Genomic DNA, 13,257 nt, shown 5'->3' on the forward strand with positions numbered 1-13,257 from the left:
TCTTTCATATCAAAAATATTTGACAAATAATCTTTAGTTTCTTGTATTATTTTTAGTGATGTTCCAAATAATAGAATATCATCTACATACAGGCATAAAATGATAAAGTCTGAGTTATTTCTTTTGTAATACACACATTTATCATGTTCGTTAATCCTAAAGTTATTATCTAGAATAATTTCATCAAATTTAATATGTCATTGTCTATGAGCTTGTTTTAATTCATAAAATAATTTAATTAATTTACAAACCTTATGTTCTTATCCTTTGACTATAAAACTTTGAGATTGGTTTATATAGATTTCTTCTTCTAATTTTCTATTTAAGAATACAGTTTTTACATCCATTTGATGAATCATTAATGTATGAATTGATGCTAATGCTACTAAGATTCTTAAGATGGTTATCCTAGCTACAGGAGCACAGGTATCAAAATAATCTGTCTTTCTTTTGACTGTATCCCTTAGCTACTAACCTAGCTTTATATCTTTCTACTGTTCCATCTGATCTTAATTTTCTTTTAAAAATCTATTTAGTTTTTATTACTTTATTTTCAGGAGATAAATCTGATAAAAGTCAAAATTTATCTCTAGGATTAATTGAATTTCACTATTTATAGCTTCCTTTCAATATGATGAATCTGATGATGACATAGCTTCATTATACGTACAAGGATTACCCTCTACAAGATATGTAAAGAATTCTTTTTCAAAATTCTTTTCAATTCCGATCCGCTTACTTCTTCTTAATTCAATTTCAACTTTAAGTTCTAAGTCCATAGATCTAAAAGAAGATGGTTTACATTCTAAGAATCTTGAAATTCTAGTTTTAAAAGAAAATATATCTTCAAAGAAAGAAGCATCTCTAGCTTCTAGAATTGAATTATAACTTATATCACCAATATCTGATTTAATCACTAAGAACCTATAGGCATTACTATTTTGGGCATAGCCAATAAAGACACCATCTACCGATTTAGATCCTAGCTTTCTCTTTTTGGGTTTAGGAATATTCACTTTAGCTAGACACCCTCACACTTTGAGAAAATTTAAGTTAAGAGCTCTACCTTTCCAAAATTCATAAGGGGGGTCTTACCACTATCCTTAACAGAGATTCTATTTAGGATGAAGTAAGAAGACAGAAGAGCTTCCCCCCAAAAGTTCTCAGACAGATCTGAGCTAATCAACATAGCATTCACCGTATCCAAGAGGATACGATTTTTCATGTTTTTGACTGTGGAGAGTAAGGAGCAGTTACTTCATGAATTATTTCATGTTCTTGACAGAACAGAAAAAAATCATTTGAAGTATACTCCCCTCCTTGATCTCTCTTAAAAATTTTAATTTTCTTTTCTTGTTGATTTTCTACTTCACTCTTATAAATTTTGAATTTATTGAAAGTTTCATTTTTAGATTTAATTAGGTAACAATAGCAGTATCTTAAAAAATCATCTATAAAGGTTACTATATACGTATTTCCACCACGAGTTGCAGTTTTGGAAGAGTCACATATATCACTATGTATTAATTTCAAGATTGAAGAATTTCTTTCAACTGATTTGAATGGTTTTCTTAGTTGTTTAGATTCAACATATATTTCATACTTATATGTATCTAAGATTGATTTGGGAATTAGCTTTAAATCCATCATATGTTTGATTTTCCTTAAGTGTACATAACCTAATCTATCATGCCACAAATTTTGATTAGATTTATTCATAAAATAAATTTGATTTTTAGCTTTATTAATAAAATAATTTATTACATTTAATTTGAATAAGTCTTCACTTACATATCCTCTTCCTATGAAGGTATTATTCTTAGTTATTACAATTTTATTACAATCAAGGATAATTTTATATCCCTTCTGAACCAACTGAGACCCACTGACTAGGTTCTTCCTAAGGTCTGGAACATACAATACATCCGTCAGGATAAAAACTTTTTCAGAAATCATTTTCAAATTAATTCATCCTTGTCCCTGGATCTTGGCGGTTGTATTGTTCTCAAAGATTACACCTCCTTCGTTTGAGTCCTGAATAATAGTGAACCAGGAGCGATCAAAACAAATGTGAATATTAGCTTCTGAATCCAACCACCAATCAAGATTAGAGGAAGTAAAATTAACTTCAAGGTTAAAGCTTACTGACCTAAAGGTGGTATCTTCTGGACCTTCAACTACATGAGCTTGAGGTCCTGAGGAACCAGAAGGTTTGCGAAAGGGCTCCTTCTTTTGGTGATAATAGTCTCTCATCAGATGATTGGTCTTTCCGCACATAAAGCAGAACTTATTACTTGGATCTTGGGCAGGTTTGATAGATTTAGTATTATTGGCCTTGAAGTTTTTACCCTTAGGCTTGAATTTATTTGAGTAGGGTCGGTTAGGATAGTTTGACTGGTGTTGTTGGTTTGGTTGAAAATTAGGTTTTGATTTGGATTTGGTAAGGGTCAGGTTAGCTTGAGCATCTGGGATTCTGATTAGCTGGATTTTAGACCTATGTTGGTCTTCTATCCTAAGTGAATTGAGAAGTTGAGTTAGGGTTAGTTCTCCTTGCTTATGAAGCTGATCTTTAGCAAAGCCATCCCAAGAAAGATGTAATTTATCAAGAAGGCTTGGGATCTTAAATTCTTCAGAGAGACATATTTCATTGGTTTAAAGCTTCCTAAGATATTCTTGAAATTGATGGAGTTGATCATTTATAGGTTTATCATCTACCATAATATATCTAAGAAATGATGCGATGTTGAACCACTCAACACCAGCATCATCCAGGCCATACTCAAACTCTAGATTATCCCATAATTCTTTTGTACTCTTTGCAGATAAATAAACATCATAGAGTGAATCACTAAGGGCACTTAGAATTCTACCCTTACAAAGATAGTCTTCTTTAGAGGTGGCAGAAGAGATTGAACTAGAGGAGGTAGAGGATTGATCAATAATCGATCAGAGCCCCAAAGTGGTTAGCCAAAATTTCATTTGGCTTTGCCACCTCCTAAAGTTGGTTCCATCAAACTTGTCGGGTTTAAGACTAAAGGTTTCATCTCTGAGAGTAGTTATTTGGTCCAAATAAGGTTCAGAGAGAAAAACTAGCATTTAAAAATAATTTATTAGTTAGTCTTCCTTTTTTTTTTAACTAGTGGACTTAATAAATTTTATTAAGATTGAGCATGCAGCAATACAAGTTTTGATGGAATCTTTAGTTAATTTGTACAACACAAAACTATAAAAAATAATGCTGGTCAATTAAAAATAATATATAAATATGCAAAAAACATAAGTACAAATAATTATATTAAATATGCATACACTACATAAGCCCTAAATATATACAAACAATTATATTAAATATGCATGCACTACAAAAATATTTTTTTCGGAATCTCTTAGACTGTTATTGAAAAAAATATGAAATAATACATATACATATATATATATATATAATGTAACCATAAAAAAATTGAAATTATAGGGAAATGAACTAATTAAAAAAAATTATATTAAAGAGTAAGCTTAAGATGGAAAAATAAATTTGATGAAATAGGCTAAAAAAAATTATGTGTAATTTAGATGCCAATCAATATATATATATTTTTTTTTCTGTGATGTGTGTGATACAATTAAATATGATGTAATAAAAAAAAATAGAATCTAGATCGGGAGGCGGATACACCACTGTCCTAAAGGAGATTCCAGCCCTTTCTCGTGCGAAGATCTGAACCGCACATCCTCCTCCAAGGTACAATCCGAAAGTCAAGCACTCCAACGTCCGTCAATGGCACGATCTCAAACGGACGTCGATCAACTTCGTCCTCAGTCCAATCAACAAAATAAACGAAAGAGAGAGAGTACGAAAAGAGAGAATTTTTGAAGATGGGAGAGAATTTTTAAAGATAAGATGACTCGATATTTTTTCGTTTGAAAACTGAGAAAAAGAGATGCCTTTTATAGGCACAGACGATTGCGGAAGCTTTGTATGCAAGAACGGCATGCAGAATTGTCGCCCACGTGCGGAAAGTTCGTAGAATGACCACATGAAATATAGCCGTGTGATTTTTTCGTAGAACGGTTGAATGGCATGAACAAACGTACAAATATGGAGAGCACGTAGAAGGAGTTTTGAAACTCCAAAAATCAACAAGGTGAAGCCACCTCTGCTAGGCACCTTCATGTTCTGCACACACTTTGCAACTAAAAATAAACAGGCTGAAAACCTAAAACAGTAAGGATGATTATCAACCCATTTGGCCATTGTTCAAATTTCTTGTTTTCATTTTCAAAAACTTAAGAAAAAAAAAAAAAGAACTGCGCTGTACAACATGCAGGACAAAACTCTTCTGTTTTAAAAAAATGTTTATCAAGTCTTTAAGATCTTTTGCCAAATATTTATTGTATTTTGAAAAAGTGAAAATAAAAGCACGGAATATCATAAGTTTCGTGCAAATGCCACCTCCACCACCAATTTCCATGGGGTATTTCATTATTTTGTAGAGAATGAAAATACAAATATACCAAATTGACTGTTCTTTTTCATTTGTAATATAATTATTCAAGTTTAAATACTTGAAGACACACCATTTAAAACCTCCAAGCTAACTTTTTGTTTCCTTTCTTGAGGTCTGGAGGAGCTAATCCTTATCTCTAATTATATTCACCTTATTCTTCAAGGGATGCTATCATATTTAGTTAATAATCTCCCCTAAATTGGGGCAAATCTAAAATTTTTTACGCAAAATACAGCAAGTAGATAGTTCAAGAGGATCCAAAATTTGAACTTTATCTTCGTTGACTCAAAAAACTTTGAGTTAAAATATTTCTGTTATGGTTGTACTTTGAATACTTCAGATCTGTTGTGCTATCATTGATGTCTCTGATCACTGATCTATCGCTGTTGTTGCTGACCGAAATACTGAGCTGAGATATATGGAGCAGATCCATTTATATTCAATCAGTTGTGCAGCCCGTCTGATACGTGAGTTTCTTCTATTGCCTCGACCAGTCAGTTCTTTGACACATGCAGTAGCTGTCCATCCTGAATGAATAAGTTCAATCGCAACCAACTCTCCATATCTCACGAGAGCAGATATAGACTAGAATATCTCGTCTACTAACAGTACGTCCAACAACCTGATAACTTCAGAGCTGCACGTTCTCACAGTTACTTAACTACATCTTCTATAAATAACTAAAGTCTCGAGAATCGAGACAAGTAATTCTTCTCAGAGAATCAGTTGCTACTTTTATTGTTTCCTGATTTCTGACTTGAGCGTCAGAAGATCCTTATCAGAACGAAAATTTTCGATCCGAATTTATTTTACAAGTCACTCCAATATCACTGTACAGAGCCCAATCGACCTCAATCAAAACAAGCAGCAGCAACAGATTCAAAAAAGAATTTGAATAGACGAATGCCATTCCTCTTCAAGGGCTAACAGATTTAGGACCCCTCTTCTCAATCCAAGTAGTAAGAGTGATATCATCCGAGTAAGCATTTGGTGGACTTCCAAGTTAAATCCTATAATGAAAGAAATGTGGCCACTCGAAAAAATTGAAATGTGGCCATTCAAGCAAACCCCTATTTATCATTGAATCGTAGCCGTTGACCAAGTAAATCCATCTTTTACGTCGTGCACCGAGAACCAATCAATCTAAGCAAGATCTAATAAGTACTCAGGCCACGTCCAATGGACCACGCCAAATCCCATGGTGGATAACACACCACATCACCCCTCGTTTTTTTTTTTCTTTTTGATAAGACATTATACACCACATTATTCTTTATATTTTTTTTTTTGATAAGATGATACATCCATACAATTCTGTTATGGACGTGTCGAAAAAAAAAAGTATTATGAAGATCAAACGGCATGAAAATCATCACAATTCAAATCACATATCTAAAGTACTCTGTCACAAAGGGTGCTTTTGGTGGGCCCCCGAGAAGTTTTTTTTTTTTTTTTTTAAATAAAAATCAAAAAATAGTATTTGATAATAATTCAAAAATTAAAAATTAAAAATTAAAAAATTAAAAATATTTACTTTATATGGAAAGTAATTTTTTTTGCTTTTTAAAATTTACTTTTGCTTCTCCTCGACTTATCCCAACTCGTCCTAATACTCACCACCTCCTTTTCCTCCTCCTCCCCTTCCGTTTGGCTCTTTGTTTGCATGGCCGACGAACATTGCCGATTGATGGGGCTCGTCACCACCCTATAGAAGATCCCGATCGGATCTCATCCGATCTTGACACTGCCAGCTGCTATCGAACAGGAGGTGGAGACGACAGCGGACAAAGATGCCCATGCTCCTCCCCTGGGCCGCTATCCATGACTTGGCTGAGATGTCTAAAAATCCAATGCAGGCCATCCTAAAAACCTTCAACTCCTTCGCCTATGACTTTCAAGCCTATCTCTCCCACCTCTTCTCTGAGCTCCAGACCTCCTCCTCCTCTTTTATAGGTCCCGAGCTCCTAAGCCCCTCATGCCGGATGAGTCTGCCATCCTTCAATCAAGGGAGGACGTCTCAAATCCCATTTCGTTCGTCAAAGTATTCTCTTTACTTCTTTCAATTTACGATCATTTAAGAAGTTTTATATTTTTGGATTGGTACTTTGATGTATCATTTTTTTGGTAAAAAAAAAATTCGAGAGGACTACGTGGATGCTACTCTACAATATAGCAGTCCAGATGTTTGATCTATTATTTTTTTGAAAAATTTATTTTTTTTAAATATTTATTTTTTAATTTTATTTTTAATTTTATAATAAAAATTAAAAAAATAAAAAAATATTTTTAAAAATTAAAAATTAAAAAGTATAACCAAACGCATGCAAAGAGACAATCCAGTTCGTTACCTCCCGATAGACGTACCTCATGCATGTAGAGAAGGCCACCGTGCATGCGCCTCGCGATTTGCCCTGGTCCACTTGGACCTGGTCCAAGCAATAATTTCTCGCTAATCAAGGGAGCGTGCATCTTCGCGGTCTCCGTACGTTTTGCTCCACCCTGTCTTGCTATTCGTGTGTATGCACGATAAAAAGCCCATCACGAGTTTCTCAAATCCGAGCAACCAGCAGGCTTCGTGCTTCCGGACGCGCCTCACGATCCGTGCCGACCCACGTGACGCGTGTTCTCCAAAGCTGGTGCTCGGATCTCCAGGCGCTTGATCCCGAACGCTGAACTATCCACCGCGTTGAGATCCGCGCGAGGCACGATCGACCGGCAGGCGAGCGTGGAGCATGGTATTCCCCTGTACGGCGCGCACCGGGTGGGGGCGACTCCTCGTGGCCGCAAAAGGCCTAGCGTGTCGCTGAAGCGGAGTTCCACTCCTCCCTGGATCCCATAACCGTCCGGTGCTCTCACTTCCCACTTATCCTTCCACAAATCCAATCCATTATTCTGCTTTTCTCTCCGAGCCCAAACCCTAGGCTGGTTCTTCTCTTCTCTCTTCGTATTACCCTGATTTAGGGCAAAGGTTCCGTTTTTTTTTTTTTTTCTTTTAGCAATTCCCTAATTTCTTCCTCTCGATTTCAATCTTAAACAAAGGATTTTTCCTCGAAATCTCGAGATAAACGAAGAACTTTCTATCTTTTCTCTATTTCTTTGAGTTCTCTGGAGTTCCAGATCTACCGGGAAACGATCAAAAATAGTTTTTCCCCATCTTTACCTCTATTTCTGGCTTCATCCATCTGGCGATCTTGTCATAGTTCTTTTAGTTTGGCATTTGATCTTCTGGAGTTAGAGCTTCTGCTGGGGTTTCTAGAACTGGAAGGGGGATTAGGGTTCAGAGAAGGGAGAGCGCTAGGGTTTCTTGCAAATGAGCCAAGCAGAGAGATCGCGAAATCCGTCGGAAGATGCCACGGCTCCGAAGATCCCTGCTCCTCTTCTGCCGTCTTTGAACGACAGTGGTGAGAGCTTGGATGCCACCCCCGCCATCGAAAAGACTGTTGTGGAGCCCTCAGAGGCTGCCGGACCTCAAGAAGACGCCGCCCCTAAAGTGGATTCGGTGGCTGTTAGTGCTGCTGAAGAGAAATCTGATCCGTTAGAAGTCACATCTGAAGAAAAGGTTGGATCTTTGGAAGATGCTGCAGTCGGAAATGAACCAGTTAGGCCGGAAGTGCCGTCGAGAAATGGTGAAGATCATAATGCGAAGAAGGCCGGTTCGTCCGAGGCAACCGATTGCAGGAGTCTGGTTGTTTCCTTGGATGCGCCCGAGAAAAGTGCGGGAGGTGGTGAAGTGCTTGATGCGACCAGCACTGCTGCTGAGAAGAAGACCGACTGCATTGAGGTCGCCAATGGCAATGGACCAGTTGTTGCCTTGGCTGCATCTGGGAAGAGTCCCGAGAAGAAGGTGGGCATTCTTCTTGCTGCGGCAATGAAGAAGTATGCTGCCCCGCGGTCGTCGAGCTATCATGGAGTTACTAAGTAAGTTTGGAGGGAGTGCTCATCTGGGAAAAGTGTCAATCTTTGTGAGGATACAAATTTCTATTGTTTGTTGTGGCATTTGGTGGTCCAATTGCAGGCTGAAATGGAGCGGGAAGTTTGAGGCTCATCTGTGGGACAACACAAGCCAAGTGGAAGGCCGGAAACGGAAAGGCAAACATGGTATGTGCTGCACTCGTTCTAGTTTTGTTGTGTTCTCTTGTATTTTGCTTTGTAAAGTTTGAACTATTAATCATAAATCAGAGGGCACTTATATGGTGTTATCATCCCCGAGGACTTTATGAAGTGATTGAACTGAGATGCAGGCTAGAGAAATTATAGGAAGGTAGTAATATTGTAAACTGCATCAAAATATAAAACATTACTGTTCAGAGCAAACAGTATCATTCGCTCCTTTGCAATCTTATTTGCGCTTTTGAGTAGACTGGTTGAAAATGATTTGCTGGGCTTTTTCAATCTTCCATGATCTGTCTGCCCTTTTGGTTGTATTTATGATGTTTTGGAATCATCATCAACACGAGCCCTATATGAAATTCTTCTTTGAATGTTCATGTGTCTACTTCAGTGTGGTTTCTTTTGTTAGGACCAAATAATAAAAAAGGGCATCCTGGTGCACGAGGATCTTGTCACTGCTGAGTTTGGGGAGGATCAGATATGGTCAACCTTATCCCCGTGTGTAGAGAGACTGCTCTGTGTTTAAAACCCATGATACCCAGGTTACAATGGAGCAACCTTACCAATGTGCCAGGGCCCACCCCATGAGGACCAGATAAAGCAAGTCATTTATTTGTTGGTATTAGCAATGACAAGTGCTCCTCAAAGTCTGCCTTCTGAGGATGGGCCATGATGAGCTCAAGTTGTACAGCATTTTCTATTTTTCTCACAGACAATATTTAAGGAACTTTGCCTGTTTGTAGGAGTATCGTGGCTTCTAGTTTTGTCAATCATCCTCCACAAGATGAATCTTCTCTGCTGTGATGATACAAGCAAGAAATCCATTGTAAAAATGGTTCCAAATTCTCTTTCCTACCTTCCCAAGCTTACAAATGACAATGATGTCTAAACAAGACATCTGGAAACGTTCATTTTATGTGAGTTGGAAATGATCTTATTCTCATTCCCTATGCTTCTTATAAGGAAATTTACCTTACTTTTATGTTGTGGACTTGAGTCATTGGACTTTGATGCTAGATCCCCTGAGTTGTGGGGTGGAAAATGTTTTGTTTTGATCATTGCTGACTAAATATGTCTTCGCAAGGTACTCTTGGACCACAATTGAAGGGGGGAAAGTCATGTCGGGGTTAATTTTTACTCAACTGGATGGATCTCAACATGCAAAACTAGATGTTGTATGTGACCCATGTTAACTTGTGGATTCCATGCTTGCAAGATGACATAATATTTCATGTTTCACGGGCAAATGCCAAGAGGGACAGTGGTCGTGTCACAGTCAATTAAGGGACAAGCTTGGTTATGCAGATGAGATGTGACTATACTCTTAGCCTGTGTTCCATCTATAGAATGAGCAACATCTCTTTTTGCTTCACTGACTGTGGACGTAGGTCCTTCGGTGATCCCATAAGGTCACCCTTTCAAAGGAGGACAATATTTATAAAGAGAAGCTAAGATGAACCTAACTAGAGAGGCATATCTCAACTTCTCTTTAGTCTTTTTACTGATCTATAGTCCTTTCATTTTTTTAGATGCCAGTGATTATCATTTTCTCTTCATGTCTTTTAGGTTGGTTGAGATATTTCAACCTCTTACGTTGTGGATCTAAAGACACCCTCTGTAATTGGCATGCAGTTGATTTGCTGCTTAGGCTAGTGTTTGGACATACATTGCTAGCAGCAGCCAGCTATCTTGGTTCCAGAATAGTTGAGCTCCCACTTGTTGATAATTTCCTCACTTCCAGGCTCCTCTTGCTTCATCTCTTGATCTCAAGTAGAAACCTAAGAAAAAGGCAAAGTGCCAGGTGATGAGAAGAGATGCTTCTATGTGATACATTACTTTGCTAAGCTTGACCCTGTATTTGCCAGCCATTTCTACATGCTACTGTATTATATATTCTCATTCTTTGAAGATGGTATCGAACAAGAACCCTGTACATATCATACTGTAGAGTTCATGGAAAGTTATAGCAACCAGGATATGCTTGCAACTGCTCTGAACCTGACTTAAAAGATGCTTTGTTTCTTTTTCTCTGCCTCCCCCCCGCCCCCTCCCCCCCTCCTCAAAAAAAAAAAAGAAAAAAAAAGAAAAAAGAAAGAAGAAGCAGCATTCACCACTTCAACTGTAAGCTACAGATAACTTATTTAGCTTTACTAGAATGGCATCTTTTACCCTTTAATAATGACCTTTTTGAGTGTTACCTCTTTTAGTCAATGTCTTGTTATGTATATGCAGTACTTTGTGCTGTGTACTCTGGTTGCTCTGTGTATCTTTGTCACTTTTCACTGGTTTATTCATTTTTATCGCTCCCTAAATAGTTCTACCATTTATCGTAGCTGAAAACTTGAGTACATTACCATCTAGATGTATTGCTGAATAACTATTCTTCTACCTTTTGTCTGCTCTTTTTTGCTGGGTCACATTTATCGCTGGGTTTGTTGCTTTTGATTGCTGGGGTGGTGGCGCCTTCAGTGTATCTAGGTAAGCAGTATTGTTGACGATTTGGCTGGTATTGCATTTGATTTGCTTGGAAAAAGGGTAGTTAATTTAGTTCTCTTTGGATTTCTCATGCAGGCAGCTATGATTCTGAGGAGAAGGCAGCAAGAGCGCATGATCTTGCAGCTCTTAAATACTGGGGTGCAAGCACAAATGCCAAACTAAATTTCCCTGTGAGATTACCAATGCAATCTTGTGTGTGTGCTGTGAGATTACTAATGCAATCTTTTGCATGCATGCATGTGTAAATATATGCAAATCTTCAAGAGAGTATATATTGTTAAATCATCTTTTCTTTTTTTTGCATGTGAGAATAACACTACTAGTTTCATTTCTTGATCCTCAGGTTTCTGATTATGAGAAAGAGATTGAGACAATGAAGAACATGTCCCAGGAAGAGTATGTTGCCTATGTACGGAGGTATGCATGGTAGAGCCAACTGATATCCAATTTTTTTCATGGCTTAATATAATAATTGGTTGCTGGCATTCTATCAATGGCAGAAAAAGCAGTTGTTTCTCTAGGGGGGCATCGATTTACAGAGGAGTGACGAGGTTGTTTGTACATTCTTGTCTATCTACTTTTTTTTTTAAATGTTTCTTCATATAATGTGTTGAGGTTGATACTAATCAAATCTGTTACTCCTATCGCACTTGGTGGGGCATTCTGGTTGAGAAGACGGAAAGATGGTAAGTGGCAAGCTCGAATTGGTCGTGTTGGTGAAAGCAGGGATGCCAAAGATATCTACCTTGGAACCTTTGGTAAGCATTATACCCCCTATCATCGCTCTTCCTTATCAGATACTAAATAGCTTTTGTAGAAGGTTGAGAAATACCAGTGTTACTAGTAGCTTTCTTCATTAAAATCAGATACTGAGGAAGAAGCTGCAGAAGCCTATGACATTGCAGCTATTGAACTGCGAGGTGTGCATGCTGTGACTAATTTTGATATCAGCAACTACTGTGAGGGAGGTCTTAAGCGGTTAGAAGGGCCCTGCAAGCTTGAGATGTGAAGGCCTACAGATGCTTTATTGGAAGATAAATGTAAATTTTTTTTTTTTCAGGCTGCTGACTGTCCATCACTGCCCGGATATTTTCCAGAATTTTTCAAATTTGGATAGTGTTTTGTCATAATGTGCACTGCTGTAATCCGGTTGGGACGTTAAAGGTTTCAAGTCAATGATTGAAAGTACTCTTGTTGACTTTGCTTTTTAGATGAAGTCAGTGTTCTGGAATACGGTGTGAATGGACAATTTAGTTGCCTTTTCTTTTTATTTTCCTTAGATTGAACCATGTTCCCTTTTTTGTAAGAGAGAATGAAAGGGGCACATCAATAATATTAGTTACTCTGGTTTAAATACTTGCAATGCACCAATCACGATTCAAGCCGGGAAGAAAGATGCTCAAATCCTTTTAAATTCACCAATCAAGGAGCTCGCAACGTAAATGCAGTTAGTTGGGAATTCGGTGTGATGGCTGTTTTGTGATAGGTCGAAAATTCCTTCCCCAGCCCGTGGCCCTTCAGAAAACCAGGTGCCAAGCTGTGGTTTACCCGTGAAATTAACATTATGAGGTAATATGGACATACGTTCAAACTTTTCAAGAAGTTTTCTTGGTTTTACATGAACCATTGCCTCTTTCCTGGGATTGGTGAGGGAGGAATTGATGTAGCGTGATGGGTAAGAGATTCTGATTATTGGTCCTGGGCCACCAGCAGGATAGTTTGGATATACGGGGAAGTAGAGAGGACGACCGGCAGTAGACTGCCAAGCAAGCTAAAGTGGCACTTTGGCCCTCAAATACTCAGGTCCCTTGTAACAGGGCATACCACAAAAACATTTTCAATCTCAATTTTGATGATACATCGGTTAATTTCAACTGCTTTCTGATTCTTTGGGTGCAGGATTATAGTGGCAAAATCACGAAAGGCATAGCAAACTGGAGACCATCCCCTAAGAATTTTTTCAACGTTTGATGTCACATAAAATCTTGTCCTGAATCAGTGCATAACCAGTTGCAAATACGTATAACAGTAATCAAGAAAAGGGAGACATCATGTTTAGCCTGAAAAGAGGCAATAATGCAATTAATCTGACATTGTGATGGACACTAGGGCCCTACCGTCGGAATTAGCTAATAAGAACATGTAG

The 13,257-nt window shown here is 37.7% G+C and overlaps 1 protein-coding gene across 2 annotated transcripts; it reads left to right on the forward strand.

Moving 5' to 3' along the window:
- Nucleotides 1-7,365: 7,365 nt before the first annotated feature.
- LOC105056555 (AP2-like ethylene-responsive transcription factor BBM1) lies at nt 7,366-12,321 on the forward strand. 2 transcript variants are annotated; one of them, XM_010938776.4, is made up of 8 exons: nt 7,366-8,423; nt 8,521-8,603; nt 11,085-11,093; nt 11,187-11,281; nt 11,455-11,528; nt 11,612-11,662; nt 11,787-11,869; nt 11,978-12,321. In XM_010938776.4, the coding sequence occupies exons 1-8, from the start codon at nt 7,816-7,818 to the stop codon at nt 12,118-12,120; spliced, it is 1,146 nt and encodes a 381-aa protein (XP_010937078.1). In that variant the 5' UTR covers nt 7,366-7,815; the 3' UTR covers nt 12,121-12,321. The 2 variants fall into 2 exon arrangements, with proteins under 2 accessions (XP_010937078.1, XP_073103529.1); XM_073247428.1 differs by lacking the exon at nt 11,085-11,093.
- The last annotated feature ends 936 nt before the right edge of the window (nt 12,322-13,257 follow it).

Source organism: Elaeis guineensis, chromosome 13 (assembly GCF_000442705.2).
Source record: "Elaeis guineensis isolate ETL-2024a chromosome 13, EG11, whole genome shotgun sequence".
NCBI lineage: Eukaryota > Viridiplantae > Streptophyta > Magnoliopsida > Arecales > Arecaceae > Elaeis > Elaeis guineensis.

Coding starts and splice junctions, on each gene's coding strand:
- LOC105056555 (XM_010938776.4), top strand. CDS start 7,816: ATGAGCCAAGCAGAGAGATCGCGAAATCCGTCGGAAGATGCCACGGCT. Junction 8,424..8,520: donor AGCTATCATGGAGTTACTAA/GTAAGTTTGGAG, acceptor GTCCAATTGCAG/GCTGAAATGGAGCGGGAAGT. Junction 11,529..11,611: donor TATGTTGCCTATGTACGGAG/GTATGCATGGTA, acceptor TATCAATGGCAG/AAAAAGCAGTTGTTTCTCTA.